The sequence below is a fragment of the Podarcis vaucheri genome, assembly GCF_965113315.1.
Source record: "Podarcis vaucheri genome assembly, chromosome: 5".
Taxonomy (NCBI): domain Eukaryota; kingdom Metazoa; phylum Chordata; class Lepidosauria; order Squamata; family Lacertidae; genus Podarcis; species Podarcis vaucheri.
The window spans coordinates 65,300,651-65,325,415 of record NC_138763.1 but is presented as its reverse complement, the minus strand read 5'-3'; the positions used below and the strand labels follow the sequence as shown (position 1 = coordinate 65,325,415).

The 24,765-nt window shown below is 37.2% G+C and overlaps 1 protein-coding gene across 3 annotated transcripts in view; it reads left to right on the top strand.

The window, feature by feature from the left end:
* Nucleotides 1-24,765, top strand: part of IDE (insulin degrading enzyme) — a 48,586-nt gene that overhangs the window by 8,290 nt on the left and 15,531 nt on the right. For 2 of the 3 annotated variants that reach the window (XM_082224908.1, XM_082224910.1), the window contains exons 2-15: nucleotides 2,978-3,162; nucleotides 4,165-4,372; nucleotides 5,597-5,766; nucleotides 9,678-9,800; nucleotides 10,529-10,641; nucleotides 11,013-11,175; nucleotides 12,081-12,173; nucleotides 13,574-13,665; nucleotides 14,244-14,324; nucleotides 15,362-15,465; nucleotides 17,666-17,768; nucleotides 18,874-18,996; nucleotides 19,679-19,761; nucleotides 23,153-23,297. In XM_082224908.1, the coding sequence (XP_082081034.1) occupies nucleotides 2,978-3,162; nucleotides 4,165-4,372; nucleotides 5,597-5,766; nucleotides 9,678-9,800; nucleotides 10,529-10,641; nucleotides 11,013-11,175; nucleotides 12,081-12,173; nucleotides 13,574-13,665; nucleotides 14,244-14,324; nucleotides 15,362-15,465; nucleotides 17,666-17,768; nucleotides 18,874-18,996; nucleotides 19,679-19,761; nucleotides 23,153-23,297 (1,786 nt within the window). Of the gene's footprint in view, nucleotides 1-2,977; nucleotides 3,163-4,164; nucleotides 4,373-5,596; nucleotides 5,767-9,677; nucleotides 9,801-10,528; nucleotides 10,642-11,012; nucleotides 11,176-12,080; nucleotides 12,174-13,573; nucleotides 13,666-14,243; nucleotides 14,325-15,361; nucleotides 15,466-17,665; nucleotides 17,769-18,873; nucleotides 18,997-19,678; nucleotides 19,762-23,152; nucleotides 23,298-23,781; nucleotides 23,927-24,765 lie in introns of all 3 variants that reach the window. The other variant, XM_082224909.1, reaches the window with a different exon arrangement.

Here is a 24,765-nt window from a genome sequence, read left to right as displayed (position 1 = left end):
TCAGAGTCCAATCAGCCAAAGCAGTACTTTATATACAACTTCTTAGCTCCAGTATAAATTGGGAAAGGCCCACAGGTCTCACTTCAAAGTCCTGGATGGTATCTACCAACGGTTTCATGTAGACGTTAAATAGCATTAGTGGCAGAGTGAGGCTTGTGGAACAAAAGTCAGTTCCTTTTATGCTCCACTGGTCACTCCAATACTAGATCTCAGATCATGTCCACAATCTAAGCTAGGAAATCAGCTGGGCAGCTGGCGCACTGTTGAACTTCCAACCTGAAGCTGAATCCCAACATAAGCTCCACAGAGTCCAACTGCTGTCTGCACTGAATACCTATGCAACTCTCAAATATGACATTTGTGTTTGGCTCTATTTCCTTCTGTTCTTTTAAACCCCACTACACCCCTACTTTTTAACTATTATTTCTTATTAAATTATCCTAATCTTCTGTTACTGGAGCAGTTGTTGCTGCTACAGGCTTTCACTTCCACAGCTGCCTGACCCCTCAGTTTGATTCTTAATTGTGCCTGTCTGCAACCTCTGCTCTTTGGCATGGTATCTTGACTATTTTTTCTTTTGCTTGTCTTGTTGACATCTGCTGTTTCATAGGTTAGCACAGTTCTCAATGAGGGATGTTCATCAGAACAAGATGAACACCTTGATTTTAGAAATGCAGTGTGCTGTAGCTGAGATCAAACTGGTTTGCATAAAACATCAGTGTAAAATGTTTAGTATATAAGTGAGGGCTATGGACTTTGATAGTGTCAGTAGACAATGGAATTTTACTATGTGGTTTAACCCATGGTCAGTATGAGATTGACTGGAGAACATAAAAATATTTATGCAAGTAAGTTTATTTATTTTTATTTACGTTTCTCTATTAAAATGTTTAAAAATATCCACTGTTCCATGTGGATGGATGTCCTCTGCACAGTTGCACGAGAATTGACTGTGTGGAACCCAAAATGCTTTTTGTAGACCTTGCTAACTATTTGGGGTGTGTGATTGTGATGGCTGAACGTAGTCTTTACATATGTGGTCTGATTTTGGCCTAGATACGTAATAGTCCTTAAACACACTATTCTCTAGTACAGTGGTGCCCCGCAAGACGAAATTAATTCGTTCCGCAAGTTTTGTCATCTAGCGAATTTTTCGTCTTGCGAATCACGAAATCCCATAGGAATGCATTGAAAATCAATTAATGCGTTCCTATGGTCAAAAAAAGTCCAAACAAAGCCAAATTTGGTACAACAACAGTTTATTAACTGCTCTTTAAAGTCACACATACTGTAAAGAGCAGTTCAAAAATTGAAGGGAAAATAAATTAACTTTATAAACAAAACATGTCTTTGTTTTTAGACAAAGGAAACAAAGTCGCGAGACGTTTTCATCTTGCGAAGCAAACCCATAGGGAAATTCGTCTTGCGAGGCAAATCGAAAACGGAAAAACCTTTCGTCTAGCGAGTTTTTTGTCTTGCAAGGCATTCGTCTTGCGAGGTACCATTGTACTTATTTCGCCTTCCTCTAAGCCTTAATTTTTCACATTCTTCTGTTACCTTTTTTAAAAAAAGTAAATAGCACTGTTCCCAAAATTCTATGCTGTTATTTTTCCTTTTGAAGTTTCTTTACTTTTGTGGCAGTAACAGTAATGATGGAATAGCTTTGTAGTTTTATCAAATGAATTATTTAGAACAATCGTAATGTGATGCTGTTCTGCTCCAAATAGCTAATACACTTTGTATTTGTCTTCAGTGTTTCAGCTTGGTGGTGTAATTGCCAGGAGACACTGGGAACAAATCATTCAGCACTTTAGTTTGCAGAGTACAAGATACTTGGGTGAAAGAGGCGAGAATGATCTAGGAACTGAAAAGGGACCTTGTTAACAGGCTGATCTTGTGTCTTTCTACTCAGAAATAAGTCTCATAGTTTTCAGTTTGGCTTGCTCTTGGGTAAGTGTGGATAGAATGGCAGCACAAAAGCATTTTTATTTGGCAGGTTGAAGAAGGCATGCTGTTCCTTTCAGGCATATATTTTAAATATGTATTTATATGCTTTACATGAAAGCCAAGAAGCAAGAGACTGTATGCAAAGGCATGAAAGAACAAGAAGCTCTTGCAATGATGCCTGGTACCTGGAATATGTGCAGGGATGGTTTACTTATTTTTCTATGCTTCTTCTTTTCTTTTAGCTAAATCAATGACAGGTCAGGAATAGGGTGTATGTAGCATGAACAAATACAGGAAATGCAATTATATTTATTCAGTTCCGAATAAGGGTGTAGTCAGGTAAATAGCCCAGCATGAATGACTTCACCTTTCATGTGGGCTTGAAATAATTCACAGAATCACAGACATTGAAGTAAACTGTTTTTGGCTTGTCATTGGGAGTGTGGTTGTGACATTTTAAACCTGCTTGGTCAGTTCATTTTGGCTCTCTAGCATTCTATATTCATTGTAAAGCAATTCATCATGGATTTAAAGAGCTATAGTAATCTACTCTTGGCAGATGAAAATGATGTTATAAACTAGGCTTTACTGCATCATAACTGAAATAATGCTTTTATTTAGACAAGCATATGTTGATTTTACATTGCACTTTTTTCAATATATAGCCAATATTATCAATTAGTGAAGGCTGACAGCAACTATACTGTTATAGATAAAAAGGAAATAAAGTACAGGTTTTTAATATTATAAAATAGATATTAATAAACTGGATTCACTGTGACCATTATTAGGCCAACTTGTTATTGAAAGCACTCAGAGCTGTTCTACATTTGAAGGAAGTAATATAGCTTTAGTCTATTGATTTCAGTGAACTTAAGTACGCCTTACAGTGTTGGACTGTGGACAATAAGTTTTTGATCTGGACCTTCTAGAGTTGAGTGTTCTTGAGTTGCAAATGCGTCTCCCCCTTTTCTTTCTTAGGCTATTTGAACTGAGATATGGCTTTAACTTTTACTGCTTTTTTTTTTAGGCTTCATCAAGCAACACACAACAAAATGAGTCATCTTGCTATTAAAAGAATAGCAAATGATATTATCAAATCACCTGAAGATAAACGAGAGTATCGTGGGCTAGAACTGGCAAATGGCATCAAGGCAATGCTTATCAGTGACCCCACTACAGACAAGTCTTCAGCTGCACTTGATGTACACATAGGTATATGATCATCTATAATATACTGTAACTTGGTTTTGCACTGTAATCTAATTCAAATGTGATAACTTTCAAAAAAAATGGTTTACAACCTTCTACATACTATACTGAGGCTGCAATCCTAGTTTTGCTTACTTGGAAGTTGACATTATATGGAAGTGCACAAAACCCCAGGAACTCCCAGGAAGATGTGTATAGGTTTGCAATCTTACAGCGCTGGCTATCCATTTCTACTCAGAAGTCCTGTTGAATTCAGTGTAGCTTTCTCCCAGGTAAATGGAAGTAGGATTGTAGCCTTAGCCAGATTAGCCTCAGAAGTTAGGTTTGTTATAAAACTGGCTGTATAAATTACTTGTTCTAAAGCAGGTCTAAGTTTTTCAAGGATGAATGATAGAAGAACTCAATTTATATGCTCCACATCCTTCTGCGCTTAAGCTCCCAGTATGTCTGCCGGGGAATTAAAATAGTTTAATTTCCTGGTATAAATTAATGGCATATGGCATGTCATATGAAAATTATTCCTTGTGTAATATGTTTGAGAAGTCAGATAGTAGGCCTAAAAATGATGTATTTGCATGTTAAGCAAACATGAAATTAGAACATGGTTGTTACTAGATGTTCTGATTAAAAACCAAAAACCAAAATGGTTACATATGTATGTCCTGCTTTATCAAATATCTTTTCTTTGTAGTTTGAAGTGCTTGGGATGCTCACATAAACCACTTGCCTCTGATTTCCAGCTAACACCTTTCCTATAGCTTCTCTAAAGTTAGTATGAAGCAGCTGTATACTAGCAGGTGCATTCCCGCCTAGCTTTTCTGCAAAGGGAAATGGAGCTATATAATTTCTTAAATATTTGCAGTCATAATCAGTAAGATGATTTCTCTGACCCAGAGAAAAGTGTTAAAATGTTGATTGTTCTGGATGATTTGATTGCTTTATACTGAATATGTGTAACAGCTTTTAAAGTAATACTCTATTTCTGCCCATTTCTCCTATTCATAGGGTCATTATCTGATCCCCCTAACATTGCTGGGTTAAGCCATTTTTGTGAACATATGCTTTTTTTGGGAACTGAGAAATACCCAAAAGAAAATGAGTACAGCCAATTTCTCAGTGAACATGCAGGAAGTTCAAATGCTTTTACCAGTGGAGAACACACCAACTTTTATTTTGATGTATCACATGAACACTTGGAAGGTGCCCTGGACAGGTGAGCATATCTATTAATGATTAAATATATTGGTTTGGTTTTGTCTTTCCAGCAAGCACAATTAACATGAGAGTCCTACCAGATGATAACATTATTTAGTGTATTTATTACTTCTGCGTTTTTATAATAATGACTTTAATACAATTGTAAAGACTAAATTACTGAAATACTTTTAATATCTTGGGAATAACAGTGATAAAAGAAAACATATGGAATGAGCCCTTGCGGTAGTATATCAAAATAGGTTCTAAGTGAGGAGAGACTCATCAACAGTATGGCGAGTGTCTTAAAAACTTCATATGGTTTATCATTTTGCTGTTACTTTACATAACCATGAAAGTGTTGCATAGGAACCTCACATATGTTTGTTCTATAAATATATTCTGCTTACACTCTCAGCATATGTTGCATATTTATCAGCTGACTCTCAAAGGCTCTTCTCTCTGTGGAATTTTATATTTGGTGAAAAAAGGGATATTCAAGCTACTTTTGCATACTGTATATTTGATTTTACTTCAGAGTTAGCAAAATAACAGTGCAATCTCTGGTATGTCTACTCAGAAGTAAGTTGAATTTGGTGGGGCTTACTCCCAGGTAATTTAGCATGATTTTTTTCCCAAAGACAAAGTAATTAACAGGTTGCACAGCCCTCACTCATTTCATGGTCTGTGTCCTTTTACTTTTTTTTAAAAAAAAGTTCTTTGGTTCATGTTGAGGGCCAAGGAGAGGCTTAGTAACATTAGCTTTGGTGATTTTGGAAGGGTCCTCAGTACGTCTGTGTAGAGCAGGTCCCAATAGCTCTTTTTTCACAGACACACAGCAGGCCTCTGCTAAGGAAACTTTGAGTGGCTAGTTCATAAGACAACAGCAAGAAGAAGCAGATCTGAAGTAGCAAACAAGGCAGCTGATGGTATCTTGCTCATAGAGTGTGTCCTGTCTGCTAAAAAGGTCATTATAGTAAATTGCACTAGATTAGAACACCCACTTGGTGATGAGACTACTTAGCAACAGGGTGGCTCCAGGTGAACAAAAATTTTAATTAAATTATGGGCATCTGTCCAGAGCATTGAAGACAAAAGGCTCAGACCTGGTGGGCAAATCCTATCCTGAACTGATAATAAATTGTGTGCTTCTCCACACTGAACATGAATTTCATATGTTAAACTATCAACAATGTAATTGTCGAAACATTGATTTGGGGAAATCTGACTTTTTTTCTTGCAGGTTTGCTCAGTTTTTCTTGTGCCCTCTGTTTGATGAAAGCTGCAAAGACAGAGAAGTGAATGCTGTTGATTCTGAGCATGAGAAGAATTTAATGAATGATGCTTGGAGACTATTTCAGCTGGAAAAGGCTACTGGAAATCCCAATCACCCCTTCAGTAAATTTGGAACAGGTATTTAATCTTCCATTACATTTGCACATGATCTGCTTTCGATTGGGGAGTCCCTTTAAACTGTGCTGTGCTGGGAGGCTCCAAGGCATTATTTTATATTGGAAAAAATATTTTATGAAGCAGAATGCCTTGTATAGCTGGAAGAATGGATCACTTTGGAAAAAGCAGATTTATTAGACCTGGAGGGCTTTAACAACAGGTATGGATAGCATGCCTACCTTGCATATGAGAAGATTAAAGTCAGAGCTGCCGCCCAATTAAGTACTTCTGGGGAGAAATACATGAGGACTTGAAAAAAATGCTTAAAATCCCACTAATGAAAAAACCAGAGGCTTACCTATTAGGGAAAGAAATACTGAAATCGAAAAAAAGAATTTTCTTATATGCAACCACCGCAGCTAGAATAGTAATAGCACCTAAATGGAAAGCTAAAGAATTCCCTACCAAGGAGGAATGGATTCTCAAATTAAATGAATATTTAAAATTGGCTAAACTAACAGCATCCATACGACAGCAGTCAAATCAAAAACTGAAAAATGAATGGCAATGCTTTGATGACTATATGGCAAAATACTGCTCCAAAAAAGACATGCTAATATGCTTAGACTAAGAATGTAAATGCATCAAAACAATAAATTATCAGTGACATATGTATGTATATAGAAAAAATAAAAACAACCAGAATGCAATGATAAGGGTAAAATTGATTCTAGAGAAGACGAGTAGTGGTGGAGGGAAGTTAAACAGGGTGGTGGGTTCATTTTATTTTGTTTATGTTCTTTTTCTTCTTCTTTTTTGGATATTGTATAATGATTTAATGTATAATGATTTAATGTTTCTTTTCTGTTATGTATTTTTTTTCTCTTTTTCTCTTAAATTGTATGATGGAAAATCTTTTTTTTTTAAAGAATGTGTTAAAATAAAAACATGTTGTATGGAAATTATTTGATGATGTACCCTTTACACATGGTGGTTTACTGCATTTGATTCATCTTTAAAAGCAACTGAGAATGTGTCACATTTATTTAACAGAATTTATATACCAGATGATAATTACAAAGCCTATAAGTGGCTTACAAGAAGTATTAAAATTACCAATAAAAATCAGTTTAAGAATAAATACTGTAATTAAAAACATTTAAAAGATAATTAAAATTAACAGTAGACTGAAGAGAGATTAAAGCATGTCAACATCTACATGGATGGGCTTGCGTAAACAAAAATGTTTTAAGCAGATCATAAAAGAGTACTTAGGTAGAGAGTTTCAAAGTGTGAGTGCTGCCACACTAGAAGAAATATTTCTTTATAAGTGTGGAAAAAGTATTATATAGCTGTACTGGTGGAAGAAACCTCTCTCAGCACTGCTTCTTAAACCAGAAAACAAAGCAATTCCTGAGAAATTTTCCAGAAAGATATTGTGGTTGATGCCACAGTAAAGTTCAGATGAATCAGTGTGTTTCACTTCCCTTATCTCTTTTTCAGCATAGATCATCCACCCTTTTGATTGAAATGTTCTTTGAATCTGTGATAGCAGAGGGTTTAAGTCTGGTTAAGTGAGAGCAGCATGCAAGCTCTCACTCCTAAGGTTTTATTCCGTCCGTTTATTACAGCGGTATTACCTTTGGTGAACATGTTAGGTTTAAAATGGTGGCAGCAAGATCCCTTTCTGATAATGGTCACTTTTTGTCTTAAACATGATTTCAAAAACTCTTATTTTCAAATGTAGTTGTAGTCTTTAAAATAAAAAAAAGAAAACAGAAGCTTAAAGAGTTATAGCAGCACCAGATACTCTGCCATGTGAAGTGCAGATGTTGAGTCAGATTCCACTAACCTTGTGTGCTAGCGGAAGCCAGTGCAAGGACTCCAATTAGTACAACAGGGCTTTCCTCCCCCTCCACAACCCCCAAATCTGCTCTGGAGGGTCAGGATAACAGGGCATGGGGAGGGGAAGAAAGGGGGGATCATTCTGTCTGGCAAAGCAATCAGGAAAGTGCAATGTTGAATTATTCTGTAAGGGTGGCAATTCACAATGAAAGTGTACGGAGACCTGAACTACTGTGCATTCATCATAAATTGAATAAGACCATTTGTTTATGTATCTTGAATGGTTTTTCTTATTCGTGCTTGTCTGTATTCATTACTACTATTTGTGAATTGAGCTGATCATTTTTTAAATCCCTGTTCTCATTATTTTTAGAACATTATCTTCACCTCACTTATTTTGTGATTTCTTGCATTAAGCTTGTTTTCATAACTACATTTCATCAACCCAGAATGCTGTGTTTTAGCTTTATTTTGCATAGCAGCAATGTTAGAGTCAGCTTACTGGAAATTAGAAACTCTAGTCTTGATTTTCCTTTTTCACTGCCAAAAAAAGTGAAGTAATTTAGAAAATTATTATTGATTAATAAGAACTGGGAGATAGGCACTGGCAGGCAGCCCATTTGAAGTTGCCACATGATGTCAAGTGAGTGACATCCACCCTGACTTAAACCACAGTTTCCTAAGTCAGGTATCGTGGGGAAACTGTTTTAATTATCCCGAAAGTCTTATCTAAGGCCAAGGGTGGGAGGAGGAAGCGCTTGAGCTAACTGCTCATTTCTACTCCAACAAACCATGCTTTGTTGACTCAATAACACTATATCTGACGCTGGCCTGAACATGTCCATGAACTATGAGGATATACACTGCATTTGTTGTTAGGCACAACACTAATTGTATGATTAACATACCTGTATTTCTGCTCTACACAACCTTTATATTATGAATATCAGAATAGGATTTGCCTGTTATCTTATTAAGCAAAACCCAGCAAATTAGTGAAAATGTATAAAAAAGGGTCTAATTTATTCTGGAGGTGCCACGAGATGGAGGGAACCCTGATCCATATGTGGTGGTCATGTAAATATGCTGGAGAGTATTGGGAAATGATCCACACAGAATTAAATAAGATTTTAAAACTCACGTTTCTCAAAAGGCCAGGGGCCTTTCTATTAGGGATAATAGGTGATGATATTCCAATTCCAAAAAAGGCACTCAGTATTTTTCTGTACACAACCGCTGCAGCTAGAACAGTATATGCGAAAAAACGGAAAGAAGAGGAGATACCCACGATGGAAATTTGGCAAAACAGATTGATAGTTTCACAGTCATGGTTACTAATGCTATGTATTCTAAGGAATAAGGATGAGATAAAGATAAGAGTGGAGGTGTTTTGGAGATTATTTTAGAGGGTAAAATATACAATTTAATCCACAAGTAGGAGTTGACATATGAGCAGCAGATAACATCAAAACAGGAAGACTTGAAATGATATTGGTGAAATATCAGGATATGCAGTAGATCAAGATTTCCCTACAATGTTACAGAGAGATGGATTGGGAAGTCTTAGGAAAAGAGATAAGTGATGGATACTGTACGATGTGTGTATAAAAGCTGTTAAAATTGCGCAAATAAAAGTTTAGAAAAAGGATTTGTAGAAGCAATCCCTTGAGAACACAATTCCAGATTTCAATTCTCCTAACTCCAAGCTATTCAAGCTGAGCCACAAATGGTCTTGCTGAAATCATGAAAGCAGGAAATCCGATAAACATCTTGCACTCGATAGAAGTACCATCATGTGATAGAAATATAAATAGGATCTGCATGCACAATGCCCATCATTTGTTGTTATGAGAATAAAGTGAGGGGGTGCGGAGAACCATGTATGCCACCTGAGCTCATTGGAGGAAATGAAGAGTATAAATGTAGTAGTAATATAAAACAATTGAGATGCTGTAATCTGTTTGAGGGATATGTGCAGTATCGCCTCTTGTGATTGCAGGGATTAACAGTTTTTACAGAACTGAGCACATTTAACCCAGTCATGGCTCTTATTGTAACACATCCTTCTTTTTATTTATGTACTGTAGGAAGCAAATTCACTTTGGAAACTAGACCAAACCAAGAAGGAATAGATGTAAGACAAGAGTTATTGAAGTTTCACTCCACTTATTATTCATCAAATTTAATGGCTGTTTGTGTTCTAGGACGAGGTAAGAATGCCAAACTTTTTGGGAGCTACTTTTAATATATAATCAATTTACAATGGATTAGCACTGGAACTTAACTCTGTGTGGGTGTGTAAAGAATGCAACCACTCTCCAAATCCTAAACCACAGGTCTACCTTAAATCTGTAGCATTTCTAATATCTACACTTATTAATTTGTAGGATGACTTAAAAAAAATTATAGGAAGGGATGTATGTACTCTGCAGATTTGTAGTAGAAGAAAAAGATTGTGTGTCTGCTGCAGAATTTGTCATTCTGAAAATGTCTGTTTTTATATAATGTATATGTTTCTAGCCCTAGTATTTTCTTATAGATGAATCTTAAAATATAAACATGCAGTGATGTTCCAGAACTCAGAACATGGAGGGCAGGCTTCAGTGACATGCATTTCCTAGCATGCTCCAATCTCCGTATCTTTCTTAGTCTCACTGCTTTCTGCCTCCCAGTCTAGACTCCATAGTTTTAATTCCTTAGGAAGATACTTACTGTACACAGAATACATTGTGCTGCATCAACAGTACATAGACAGATTTTATTCTGGGCACAGAATTTTTATATTGAAGAATGTGTAAAATGCATACAGATTTTAGATACTGACTTTTCTTAAGACTGTGCTTATCAAGGCTTTCTCTAAAAGGAGCAATCAAGGATAACATCTGTGAAACTTTTGACCATGTGTAACTTTCTTTTCCTCCCAAATATATGCATACAGAATCTTTAGATGAGCTAACAGGTTTGGTAGTGAAGCTATTCTCTGAAGTAGAGAACAAAAACGTTCCATTACCAGAATTCCCTGAACATCCTTTCCAGGAAGAACATCTCAGGGTGGGTTTATTGCATTGTGACTTCTTTTAAAATAAGTTTTATGTTGTGTTTTTAAGCAAGACCAGAAAACTACTGTGATAAGTTGAGTAGCGTCATAGCACATCAGAATTACTTGTACAGCAAGACAAATGTATGTTGGCTGGAAAAGGTGTGGGTGTAGGTGTAATCGGTCCCTTCCTGAAACTTCACTAATTGTTCTGCTAGAAAATGCAGTTGAGCAATATTAATTTTATGTTATGGCCTAAGCATGAAATGGGCATATGTGTAATGAACTGTGGGTGGTGGATTTGAGAAGAAAAGTAGCCTTGTAAAGGCAAAATACTGGGTTCAGTTTAAATCTGATTTATTTTGCTTTTTTGTTTGTTTCACAGCAACTTTACCAAGTGGTACCTATCAAAGACATTAGAAATCTTTACGTCACGTTTCCAATACCAGATCTTCAGAAGTACTATAAATCAAACCCTGGCCATTATCTTGGCCATCTTATTGGTCATGAAGGTCCAGGAAGTCTTCTATCAGAACTCAAAGCTAAAGGTAAGGTGTGCAGTGAGTTGACATTGAAACCTTGGGGCAATTGCTTCCCTACAGCTCAGCCCCTGAAAAGTAGGAGTGAAGTAAACAAAATCCAAGTTGCAGTTGTAATATTTCAAACAATCCCGCATTATATTACTGATGCTCTTTTTGGTTTTTCCTATCAACGGCTCAGTACTTCTTATATGAAAGATTATAAGGGATCTCATTTGTATGCAGTATATCCCCTCTCGCCAGTATTCCATCAACAGGATGACTGTTTGTGATGCTCAGGACATGTTTACCAATGTGTAACATATGTCCCCCTTGCTCTCAAAATGCCCCATTTGGGGGCCTGCACCAGCTTCAACTCCAGCTCCACCAGGAGTGGCAAGGGGGCACAGGCATATTGCCAACTGAGCTGGGGATGGGGACTTGGACTGACATAGCCTAGCTGCATTGGGAATCTACTGAATTCTAAACTGCTCATTGCAGAAGATCTTTACAAAGGATTGCCCCCAATGCACTTAGATTTTGTCTGCATGCAATGTCTTTCTGTCATTTGGTTCTTTCATAGTATTTATTTAATTTCATGGATGTTAACCAAAAACATATACAGCGGAACCTCGGGTTACATATGCTTCTGGTTACAGACTCCGCTAACCCAGAAATAGTACCTCAGGTTAAGAACTTTGCTTCAGGATGTGAACAGAAATCGCACGGTGGCAGCGCGGCGGCAGCAGGAGGTCCCATTAGCTAAAGTACCTTAGGTTAAGAATGATTTCAGGTTAAGAACGGACCTCCGAAACGAGTTAGGTTCTTAACCCGAGGTACCACTGTACCTTCTAATTTTGTTTGTGTGCATGAACAACATAACTAAGAAAAAATAAACTATTGTGTGTGAGTTTTAAATATATTCTATTTCACAGGCTGGGTAAATACCCTGGTTGGAGGACAAAAAGAAGGTGCTAGAGGTTTCATGTTTTTCATCATAAATGTTGACCTCACAGAAGAAGGACTTTGTAAGTGGATCCCTTCTTTTATTCTGTGGAGTTTGGATTTGGAGCACATTGATCTAAGTGGGCTACTCTAAGTAGACATTTTTTACATCTCCCAAAGTGAGAAATAATCTGATGGAAATCCATACTATAATAGCTAGGTCAGGGACAAATGAATTGGCTTCAAACTAACTTCCCCACCACATGCAAAAATGTAGAGATAAGAACAACCTCACTGCCAAACATTTGTAATTTTAAGATTGTAGGTGGGTTTTTTTAGAGGGTTGAACAAATGATCTATGTGCTCATTCTTAATTCTACAGATTTGAAAATTGTTTTCCTGCATCTGAATACTGCTAGTGTTTGCCCAAATATGAGGAAAGTTCTTAGCCCATCTAATTCTGTTGAAATTATCAGGAAGCTAATTGGAGGATTCCTAATTGTATATAAAACTAAGCCAAATTATGGCTTGCCACAAGGAAGCAAATGTGGGTTCTCAGAGATAAGATAGTGGTTGTTTTCTTTTCCTCTAGTGCTACTCCTACTACATGGTTTGCCTTAGCATTACATCTGATCCTGGGCTTATGCTTTATTTTGCTCAAAACAAGCCATGAGCTGGGGGCAAGGTTTGTTCTATGGTTTTGCCACTCGTAGTTTGTGCAGGGAAAATAAAACATGAACCTGGATTCAGACATAAAGCTCAGCCATTATGTTTGGACATAATGCTAAGGTCACAGCAGCATAGCAGCAGCAGGATCAGAGGAGGAGCAAAGTGGCCACAATCTTCTATCTTTGGTTGCTCACAATGAGCCATGGTTTGGTTTTGTGTTACGTGCAAATTGGGCCTCTGTTAAGATCATAACTGATCAGCAAGTTTATCTCTCTGGAAATTATTTGTATATCTAAAGGTATCATGTGCATGTTGTTTGCTTGATACTCTATATACTTTTACATTAGTCAAATAGATGTGTGAATACTGCATACATTCGGTTTGTACAACTTTGTATTAGTTTAGCCTCTGTCAGATTGAGCTGCTAGTTTTAAGTATAAGGGCTGAACTGGAAGATTGATGGTCAGCAATGCAGTCCCAACCATATCTGCTCAGCAGTAAGTCCTGCTGAATTCAATGGGGCTTACTCTCAGTTAAGTGGGGATAGAATAGCAGCCCTAAATGGCTCACCCACTGGAGCAAATAGATCGGGGAAGGGCATCGGAGAAAAGGGTTTCAAACATCCCCGTCTTCAAAGTGCATGCATGGGGCTGCTGATTCGTTTTTTAAAAGCCTTGTACATGCACATAGGAGATTCTAATTGCAGATCTCTTGTGTCATGTCTAGTCTTGGCCCTAAGAAAACTAAAAATGTTCACTTTGTGATTCCCTGAGAAATTGCTTATGCATGCAATATTTTATCTTTTTCTTGAAAGTACACGTGGAGGATATTATCTTGCACATGTTTCAGTATATACAAAAACTACGTACAGAAGGACCTCAAGAGTGGGTTTTCCAAGAATGTAAGGTATGATAATTGCAACATATTTGAGGTTTTCTTTCAAGTAATTTTAGAGATTCACACCGGATCTTCTCTTATTTTAGATACCTTAATTAGAAATAGATTGCATCTGTTAAATTTTCTTGTTTTTAAAATTAATTTATGAACTTATGAACAAACACATGACCTACCTAAAATGATGCTATATTTAATAATCCATAACTTTATAAACATAAATTCATCTTATAGAAGATTAAAATTATTATAACTTCCATTTTCTTTAAATCTGCTTAGTTAAGTTCCTAATGTTCTTGAATTCAATCAATTAGTTTCTAATGCTTTTGAATGCAGTTTATTACATACATTGTTTACTTTGCCCTAAATGCTTTGTAATAACTTAAAGCGGTTTTCACTTATTCTCTTATGTTTGCCTGCATTCATTAAACCACAGTGCATTTATTCAATTGATTGCTAACTTCAGAAAACAAATAAAATTTATGTCCAAGCTTCATTTCCCATTATCGTTTAAAAATACCATTCTTACCCATCGTTTACAATATGAAGAGTGGCATTGCAGAATAACTTAATTTTATTTCTTTTTTTAGGATTTAAATGCTGTAGCCTTCAGGTTTAAAGATAAGGAAAGACCCCGGGGTTATACATCAAAAGTTGCAGGGGTTCTTCACGTAAGTTACAAAATTGGACTGAATTTAATGCTGAAATATTTCTCAACATTTCTGAAATGTGTCAAAAGTTGGGCATCAATGTCATTAGGTTGGGGTAAAGCACAAAAAAATTATGCATGTATAGTGATAAATTACTATGTCCAAGATGAGTATTGCAAGCCAAAAGATGTTGGTATGGCACACAATTACAGTATAAAGTGGTAGTGACAGCTAATTGTCTCCTCACTTAATAACTCCATGGAAAGACTAGTTACCAAGTGTGGACTGGGACCCTGACTGGTGCCGGATATAGCTGAATAATTTGCACTGTTTCCTTCCAAGCATAACTGAACTGATTATCTGTATATTGATTAATCAGTATGACTTTTACAATGCACAAGCATGCTTACTGGTTAAATGATCTTTCCTGTACCAGGCGTTCTTAGGGCCTGGTCCTAAACATATGGTATTGTCTTATTTATCTGTAGACCTGTTAGGTTTTAGTGTCTTCACATCTAAAGAGCCTTGGTGACTTAGATCGAAGGCAGACTCACCAAAGGTTCCAGTTTGCAAAACAACCTTGGAGAAATCTTTGCTTCTACACTCTTTTTTATTTCCAGAATGAATTCATAAGTACTGAATTCTTTGCTTTTTGCTGGGGGGAGGGGGAGGGGGAGAAGATAGCCTTCTGTTATAATTTCTGAAAGTAGGGGTTTTTTTAGATACTGCTACATGGACATGTTTATGTTGCTTCCATTCACTTTGAAAACATCCTCCAGGGGTCAGCATTTGCTTCTTTTTATCCCTTATAATATCAACAATTTAGTCCAGGTAGCTTTTTTTTTATTAGCTGTGTACCTAAATGACAGTGATTCTTTCTGTACTATGGGTGACATCTAACATTAGTCATAACTCTGAGAAGATCTATTGATTTCAGTGAGTCTACTCCAAGTGTTACTTAGAGTGATAGCCAACTATCATAGTAACTATATTTTATCACTTTAGTATTATGCATAATGTCTTCAGTTTAAACTAAAAATATCACATTTTTATTGTAGTACTATCCTATAGAAGAAGTTCTTGCTGCAGAATATTTACTTGAAGAATTTAGGCCTGATTTAATAGAAATGGTATTGGATAAATTAAGACCCGAAAATGTCCGGTAAGCTATATTGCCACATCCAATATTTTGTACAGATTGAGATGGAAATATTTTGCAGGTTAAAACTGCTAATGGATTGTAGATTGTACATTTAAATCCAAAAGAACTTTACACGTGCAAAACTCCTTGAATGAAATATTTAAGTTTTCCTAATCTATACAAAGAAAAATATTTAGCATAGCATGGAAGGAGGGAAGAACACTGCATAATAATTTTAAGAACTGATAGAACCCTTTGTCATATTTACGTAACTAATGTGTAGTTCTTTGGAATTATCATACGATGTTGATAGACTTCATTGAAACTTCACACCCATGTCACTGACTCTTCTGGATGCTTTCACACGAGGGCTCAATTGAAACAATCCTCCAACCCATAGGTGAAGAAACGAAAGGAACAGCAGGCATGCTCTTCCCCTCTAGCGTGATGCTTTTCTTTCTGTTTTCTATTTATTGTAACTATAGTTTGCCACATTGGCAAACTGGTCAGTGCTTGCCCTTGAAATCAGAATCTGAAAATGAGATTCGAATTAGGTATCTGATTCTGGTTGTGGCAGGTTGAGGGGCATAGATGACACAAATTGATTATTTGGGAAACTGTAAAGATGATAGTTGCTGCAGAATAGGGACTGAGAGGGAACTTGTGCTTGTAGGATTAACTGGACTGAGCCCAATGCTTCTACTTAAGGAAAACACACTCTTCTTTGTGCAGCTCTTCTTGAGAATCACAGTGGTTCATCATGGTTTTTACCTGTGATTGTATGCTCACCCCAAGTTTGCACTTGGCCCACATACAGGGTCCATGTCAGCAGACACCCCTGACTGCTGCTTAATTCATAGTAATGTATTGACTTGCTCTGTATTTGTCATATGATTTGTAAAACAAGATTGTTGCAGCGGAGTGGAAACACAGTTGTCCACTGGCAACAGAGAGGTTTTTATTAGTGGCAGGTAACCTCTTCCTGCTATTTTCAATACGATAGACTTTCATACTTGGTGTACATAATTGACTTTTATTTTTTTGCTGAAGCCATGGTTCTCTGCCAGTGTATGCTAGAAACACTGAGATAAGCAGTGTTCTCTCATTGCCAGTGACAGAATTGTTACCATAGTAACTAATTTCAAAGGGAAATAAAGCTTCCCTCATACTATTGTATTGTGCCTTGTAGTCATACATAGTGTGAAAGAAGGCTGAGTGGGGTGCTTCATTTACAGCACAGAATCTTCCATCTTGAGATATTATTTGGCAGCCAAGGACAAGGTTAAAATGAAAAATTGCTAGTTATTTCTGCCTCTGATTCAGCCCTATCCTTTGTTTTTAAGGTTATGTTTGTACTAAATGTTCAGACTGATTAAGTGTTCCATATATCCAACTGTCCTATAGTCTTCTAATTAACTACGAGTTGGCTCTGAGGTGCTAGAACAGGATTGATAGTAAATGTTTTCTCTCGCATATAATTGGCCAGAGAGATGATAATTACTCTTGCTATTCTGCATTATTTCTCCTTACTTACCCCCCCCCCCAAGCATTTCTTTAAAATTCTAGACTATTTGAAGCCTGGAAAACTGTTAAAGCTAATTGGAAACAGTTGTTAAAATGTTGCAGAGAGCATGATCACAAAAGTATGTTGTAGTTTTACCCATGGATGACATTTGCATGGTCTTTTCCTTTGCTTCAAATTTCTGTTTAGAAATGGTAGAAAATGAATTTAGGAGCACCTTGGGTGTGTTATATATGCTCTTAATTGCTGGGAATTTTTTCAAATATTCTGTTAACGTCTTTTTTTAAATACTTGTCATGAGAGCTAGAAATCTTTTATTTTAGTGAAATTTTTAGTGAAATTTTGCATAGCTGCAAAAAACAAACTGAGCTTAATATATTAAATCCTGTAAAATACATCCTCTTATACGCAAGTTCAGTGTATAATCTCTCTCTCTCTCTCTCTCTCTGCATATATATATCTTTTATGACAAGGGGTCGTTTAACATAGCCATTTTGATATGGATAAATGTTGCTTTTTGTTTTACTGACAGGAGGATTACATGGAAAAATAGAATAGGACATATAGAATTTACAGTATTAATAACAGAATCTTTGAACTTAGTGACCAAGCAGAATTATTTGAATAGTATTTTGGGGGGGGGCGGGGGAGGTAATATGCTTGCTTGCTTACTTACTATGTTTTGGTTTTATTTTTTAGGGTTGCAATAGTTTCTAAGTCTTTTGAAGGAAAAACAGATAGAACAGAAAAATGGTATGGAACCCAGTACAAGCAAGAGGCAATTTCTGATGAAGTCATTAAGGTGTGGTGAGAAAGTTGGTGGTAAACTGAACATGTAACCAGTATTTTCACACTTCTTACAATCAGGGAGGAGGAAGGGGGGCGGTGGGGGCGGTTCCAGGGTGTCGCCATTGGAGGGGGTGACAAAATGCTGGGCGGCACTCACTGCGGGGCCTGCAGCACACCCAAGGCAGGCGTCTCTCCTGGGAGTGATGCAGTGGCTTGAGTGCCCGCAGGCTCTGCACTGCCCCAAATGGTCCGCCACCTTCCCCTCAGCTGTAGGGTGGCTGAGTGGGAGAAGGCAGGCAGACTCCTCGGAGGCCCTGCGGAGCGTCCTGCCCTGGGTCACCCCACCCCTGTGGGTGGCTGTCCCGCCCCCACGGGCGGATGGCCTCGCCCCTGGGCACAGGGCACATGTGCTGCCCCAGGCGCCCAATCGGCTTGCTCCGCCACTGCTTACAATAAAGTTTATTTTGTGTTGTTTACAAAAGCAACTGATACTGTTGCTTGTATAAGTGTGTCACATTGGTGTCAGTTAATTTCAACTGGTGTTATGGGGGGAAATAGATTTCACTTCAAAATGTGAACCAAATCCTTGAACATCTCTTTGTGGTGCAGCCAGTACTATACATGTTGGACCCTTAAAACACCTCCCCCCCAAAAAAAATCCTGATTAATAAGCTTTAGCGAGAGAGAAACTATGTGCAGAGCACCTAGCTGAACATACAGCTATGATCACACACGCAGCTGTGTTTGGAGGATTTGTGTAATATTTTCACATATTGCTAAGAGTGAAAACCAGCTGCTCACATGGTGATACATATTGCAGAAAGCATTTCTTAGTAGTTCTACACAGTGGTTAGAGCATGCACTCTAGCCCTCAGTCAGTGCTATGTTCTAAGTGTTTATGGAACATAGTTAAAAGCAAACTTAAATGGTATTATGTGAACTGCAAGGAATCATACAGATTAAATAATTTGAAACATTAGTAATAATTAATTTTGAAGAAGCATGATTCATCAGAGGTCAATAATCCTTCATAGAGCAGCACAATTGCAGCACAATTTTTTTTAACCCACCCACTGGATAATAACAAAACTATCCTCTTGTTTGCACATTGAATGTAGAAATGGCAAAATGCTGACCTCAATGGGAAATTCAAGCTGCCAATGAAGAATGAATTTATCCCTACTAACTTTGAAATTGTACCTTTAGAGAAGGATGCACCACAGTACCCTACTCTTATCAAGGTAAGCATATGTATTTAATAGTTGTGGGTGGAATTTCGGGAATATGTACCATTCTTTCCTGAATTGCTTTTGAAAGATTAAGGTCATTGAGTAGGCTGCTTATAATATGAACAGTATTGTAAGAATAGAATGTAAAAATGAATGAAAATTGGATCTTTATTTTAAGAGGTGACTAGCTCCTATCCAGTTGGCTTTTTGCCCCGTATACAAAGTATATAAACCTTCACATAGTGGTGGAAGTGAGTTCAAATTGCGGAGTTAGGAGATGAACTCCTAATGGGTCATCCCAATATCAGGTAAGCCCAGACCCTGCCATACCTGTCTCTTCTTTTCAGACTTACCTGGCAGTGGTGCAATCAAACGGCGTATGGATTTAGTGTTCATACCGGCAAAAGTCCCACAGGGCTTATAGGTCCTCCTTCCATCTCAGAAATGTTAGCATAGAAGCATGTGTTTAGACAGCACAAGGGAACATCGTAGGGAATAGGTCTGCATCACTGTGTGCTTAATTGGGGTGGGGTTGAGAAATTTGGGCTCTGTTAAACCCTGTGGGACTGCACCCAAACTCAGATGGCCTGGATCTGTATGTTTAAAGAATATAAACAGATTAAAATGATAAAAATACAGTTTGTAATTTAATAATAATAATAATAATAGGAAATGTATGTTTTCTTAAACTCAGGACACTGCTATGTGCAAGCTATGGTTCAAGCAAGATGACAAATTTTTCCTACCCAAAGCTTGTCTCAACTTTGAATTTTTCAGGTATGCACGCATTCTTGTCTTTAAAATTTATCATTCTAAGCAGAGTCATTCAAGAAAACATTTTATCATTCTAGACATGATAAAATGGGGCTGCTACAGTGGAATAACTGAGATTGTCGGTTCCCACTTATTGCTGCAATCCAGCATTATGGATGTGCAACAGTGTGCACAGGTTTTGTGCTGGCTGAAAAGTATTGTCCACGTTCCAGAGGAGCAACCATGTTAATCTGTTGCAGCACAAGCAACAAAGTCTTTTAGCATCTTAATTTGTTACTGTTAAAGTGCCACAAGAGTGTTTTAAACATAATCCAAGAGCTGTTAATGACTCTCCTCCTTCACCACACTCCTACACCAAACATACCTCTGGTGATAGAGCTTCACAGCACAGAGAATATATGCACAGAAACATGCTTCCACACATGTATGGCTATATCCAAGCCATGGGTGTGTGTTTGTTTGTTTGATTGTTTGATTAATTCATTCCTCAAAGGAAAGTAGCTTTCAGTCTATTCAGCGGAGCAGTCCCTCAGCTTTATGATCCCGATGAGTGCCTTGTTTGACCTGGGCAAGTCCACTTTTATACAACTTTGGTACCATTCTACTATCCTTATTTAACCCCTAAAGTAATTTTTGTGTGTGCTAGGAGCATCTGATTTTGGAGGAAGGTTTTTTTAAAAGTAAGATTTGTCCAAGAAGTAGAATGTAGGACTGTTGTATTTGTCAGAAACTGGTATGATAGCAGGAATTAGTATTGTAGAGCCATAATTCCCTTACTGTACACATGCATTTTGTGTCCTACCATATTCTGTGGAAGAATCACTTCTTGAGCCTTTGCAGCACTTCAAGCTGCATCCTAAAAAAGCAAAAGTGGGAATTGTAGTCCAAAAACAGCTGGAGACCCAAGTTTGGGAAACCCTGCTCTAGCCTCCCACCATTGTTTTATCCCCTGCTGTCTCCGTGTGTTGGGGAATATCAATGAGGCCAGTGGATCCAGCTCCATGTACAGTCATATGGAGGGAAATAAATGAACAGGGCTTCATTCTCCTCTCCCTTCAAATGTCCAGAACAATTTTAGAACTGCTTTTGATTTTAAAAACATTCTTTAGCACACAAAATAATTCATCTTTGTTTTGGTCTGTCTCAGCTTGGGAGCTTTGAGAACAGTTAATATGCAACAAGTAATAAAATAAATATATTTAGCATTCCTGTGAACCCATAATCACCATTGCGGTTCTGCATAAACTACGTTTCAGGTCTTGCCTCCTTCCCACCAGACTTCTGGGCCAGATAATACTGTTGCATCTCTGCATTGGCTGTGCTTGAATCATTAAATCATTTCCAGTGCAGTACAACTGATCACCCGCAGAGGTCTCCCTTTGTATCTAGTGATGATGAATTACTCAATTTGAAATTGGGATTTGCTAATATTGCTGATAATATTCACCCCATCAGATAATAGCTCTCACATACCCCAATTTGGAAACTCTGTTGCACTCTTGATTCAATGTCACTGGGATCTCAAAAGGGCCCAAGCACACCTTTCTAATCACCATCCCTAGAGTATAAACTTACTTGTAATGTTAGCAACAACCAGGGTGCCTTTCTACAAAACCTCCGTTTTCTGTCGTGTCTGGAATGTGGTGTGTAGTTTTCCCAAAGCAGCTGAACGTTCAAACAGAAAATATATGTTCCAGAGCTTCTTATGAGCTAAATATGCTCATAAGCCTGATAATTTCTCAGTGTAATGCTGCTCAGTTCATAAGGAAGGCTGAGCATTATGAGCTGGGGATATTTGTATAGACCAGTTAAAAACTTACTTTGGTGAAATTGCTTGGTTCTGAAGTCAAATTTCCTGTTAAAGTTGAAGCATACTTAACATTTTACAGCACTGAAAATGAAATTTAAGATAAAACCAAGTAAGTTAGGGTTTTACACTTAATATAATTGCTAGCTAATTTCATGGTCCCATTTTGATTTTTGAGGAAGCATGTGAACTGCAGTACTGCTTAGTTTTGTAAGAGAGTTTATAGATAGAAACTTGGGTGGTTATGTATCTTGAAATGATAATTCCTATATTAAGTAAAATGCAGTCATCCCCCACAAACTTCTTTATCTACTGATGAGTTTTGTATTGAAAAGGTTTTAAAAATGAGGTCTCAGCCTTTTCTGATTTTGTTGTTTCTGCTTGTGATGGGTCTCTACAATAATAGCCTTGAGATAAGATGTATATGAAAATGCAACATTGTCCAGTGAGTTTTAACATATATTGAGGCCGCATACATTTCTGGGAGCAAGTCTGATTGAGCCCAGTGAAACTTAACTTCTGAATAAATAGTGTTGGTTTGCATGTCAGAAATCATTGTGCAAAGGGTCACTTGTTTCACATTATTAAAAGAACATTCTGATTTTTCTTCAAAAAGAGATGTATGGTTTTAATTAAATGTTTTGTTCTTTGAATCATTATTCTGCCCCATAATTATTATTTTGCTTTAACATGCTGAATATTGTTGTACTTTTTATTTTACTTATGATAGAATTCTTCAGTAAGAAATGTTGCTTTGTGAACAATTTACTTGGGCGATGTTGATGATTTCATATTTTTAACTGCTATATGTATATATCCATAATAGATATTAGACCATACTGTACACAAATTACTTCTGCTCTTAATCTGGTTTGTCACTCTTAATATGTTGGTGCGAAGCAGTATTGTTGAAACATGACTTGAGTCTTTGAGTTGTCTTTACCTTTGGAAGTCTGTGCAGCGTACTCTTCCTCCTTGGGATATTGCAAAAATATATCAGGGTAGTGTTATGTGCTATAGCTAAATACAAAACTTTGATATTTTTGTGCCTAATATAGAAAATGCCAGTGGTTTGGTAGCAAACCTATAACTGCGCTATTTCCTGATTTTGTGAAACCAGCAGCTGTGTTCAGTGAGGTTTAATCCTGATGACAAGCAAGTTAAGTGTGAGACTGTCCTACTTGGCAAGCTTTTAGATTTATCCACTGTGGCGGTTTTTAACTCATTGTATATTTTAAGTGTTTTACATATGTTTTGTACTTGTTTGTAAGCATTTGTCTTTGTAGCAAATTCAGAATAATGTGAGCTAAAAATGGTTTTGTGTAATCTTACGCAGTAGATTTAACATAGATGTAATACGTGTGTGTGTCTGTCTGTCTGTCTGTCTGTCTGTCTGTCTCAGTGTGGAATTGTTTAATCAATCTTTCCCCCTTTAGCTGTGTGTTTGTGTTCACATACAGTCTTAATATTCTCATAACAGGAAGCAGGATTTTCTTTTTTACTGTGTCCTTGAGATCCAGTATGGAGGATCTAGCAGAACTGGGAAGTAATTGCAGCAGATATTTTACTTTCAACATTTTCTTCCAGCCCATTTGCTTACGTGGATCCCTTGCATTGTAACATGGCCTATTTGTACCTTGAGCTACTCAAAGACTCCCTCAACGAGTATGCATATGCAGCAGAGCTAGCTGGCTTGAACTATGATCTCCAAAATACCATCTATGGGATGTATGTAAGTACCAAATCAAGGAGAATCTTAAAAGCCTTAAATTTACTTCCACTAATCAGAAGGAAAAAAAATGATTTGCCGGAAGCAATTTTTCAATGGCTTTTCCAATTGAGAACCTGTTTTTTTCAGTTTCTTTCTCAACCTTGATTTCTAGCTATACTTTCTCATAATTTGAAATTTCTGGAGTCTTCAACATTTCCATTCGCATTCAGCAATTTTTGCACTTCATTTTATGTCATTCACCAGAATATTTGCAAGATTATTTTTTTTTACTTAAAACTCAAATTTACAGTCCGAATTGGAGTTGAGATACTGCTCCATTCCACTAGAGTTCCGAATGAGAAATCAAATTCCCAGTGTTTCATTCCCGAGAATATTAGTTATGAGGCTGCATATACATACTCTTCAGTCATGTTTCTTCATCCATTACCGTGTCGCTCCTTGAAGTATCAAAGCATCCTTTTGTTTTGTTTTTCTTTTTTGTTAGTCGCTACCTTTATGCTGATCCTCTCCATTGCAACATGACATACCTGTTAATCAGGTTATTGAAGGATGATTTAAAAGAGTATACATATGCAGCACGCCTCTCAGGTTTGGTCTATGCCATTGCATCAGGAATGAATGCAATACTTGTAAGTAAGATTGGGGGGGGGGGTGAACAAGCAAAATTTAGATGGCGTGAGAGTTGAGTGCTGCTTGAAAAAATGGCTACTGGTTTTGTCCTCCTTTGCATCCCTATCATAAGGGCGTGAGACTTGTGCAGTTTTATAACCATTTATTGAATGGTTTGGCCATGATTGGATTGGTTTTTTTATGACTGAGAAGTGTGCTGATGCATTACTGATCTGCATTTCTTACTCATTTGTATAGTCTAGTAACCTTGAAAGAGTTGCTATGTTTTTAGTTAAACATGGAGTTCTGCTGGCTTTCAGTCATTTAGATCCTAATGTATACTTAAAAAATAAAAAACCCCAGCCACCACCAAAGTACTGCAGGGCATCTTGAAGACTAATACATTTATTGCAGCATGAGCTTTTGTGTGCCAGAACCACCTTCATAAGACATGCAATTTACTAAATATTACTAACTGCATTATTGGTATGAGAAGACTGCATTTCAGGTTCAATATGACTTGTGAAACAGGGTCCTTATATAACAAATGAGTACATTAAAAAGTGATCTCTAGTACATGACTATTTCTTCCCTAAACTTTCCCAAAACATTGCACTTACTTTTAAGACTCCAGTAATCTCTGCATAGGTCATACATTTTCTTTATCTGACGAAACATGGGGCTGCTAAAAAGCATGCTTTTTAATGTACTGGTTTCAGTGCTAAAATTGGCTGGGGGAAAACAGCACAGTTTTATAGTATTTTTGCTTATTTACATTTGTAGCTTGCCATTTTTTCCATCATGGAACTCGGTGTGGTGTACAAAGTGTTGTTCAGCAGCCTCTCATCTGATCAGACCT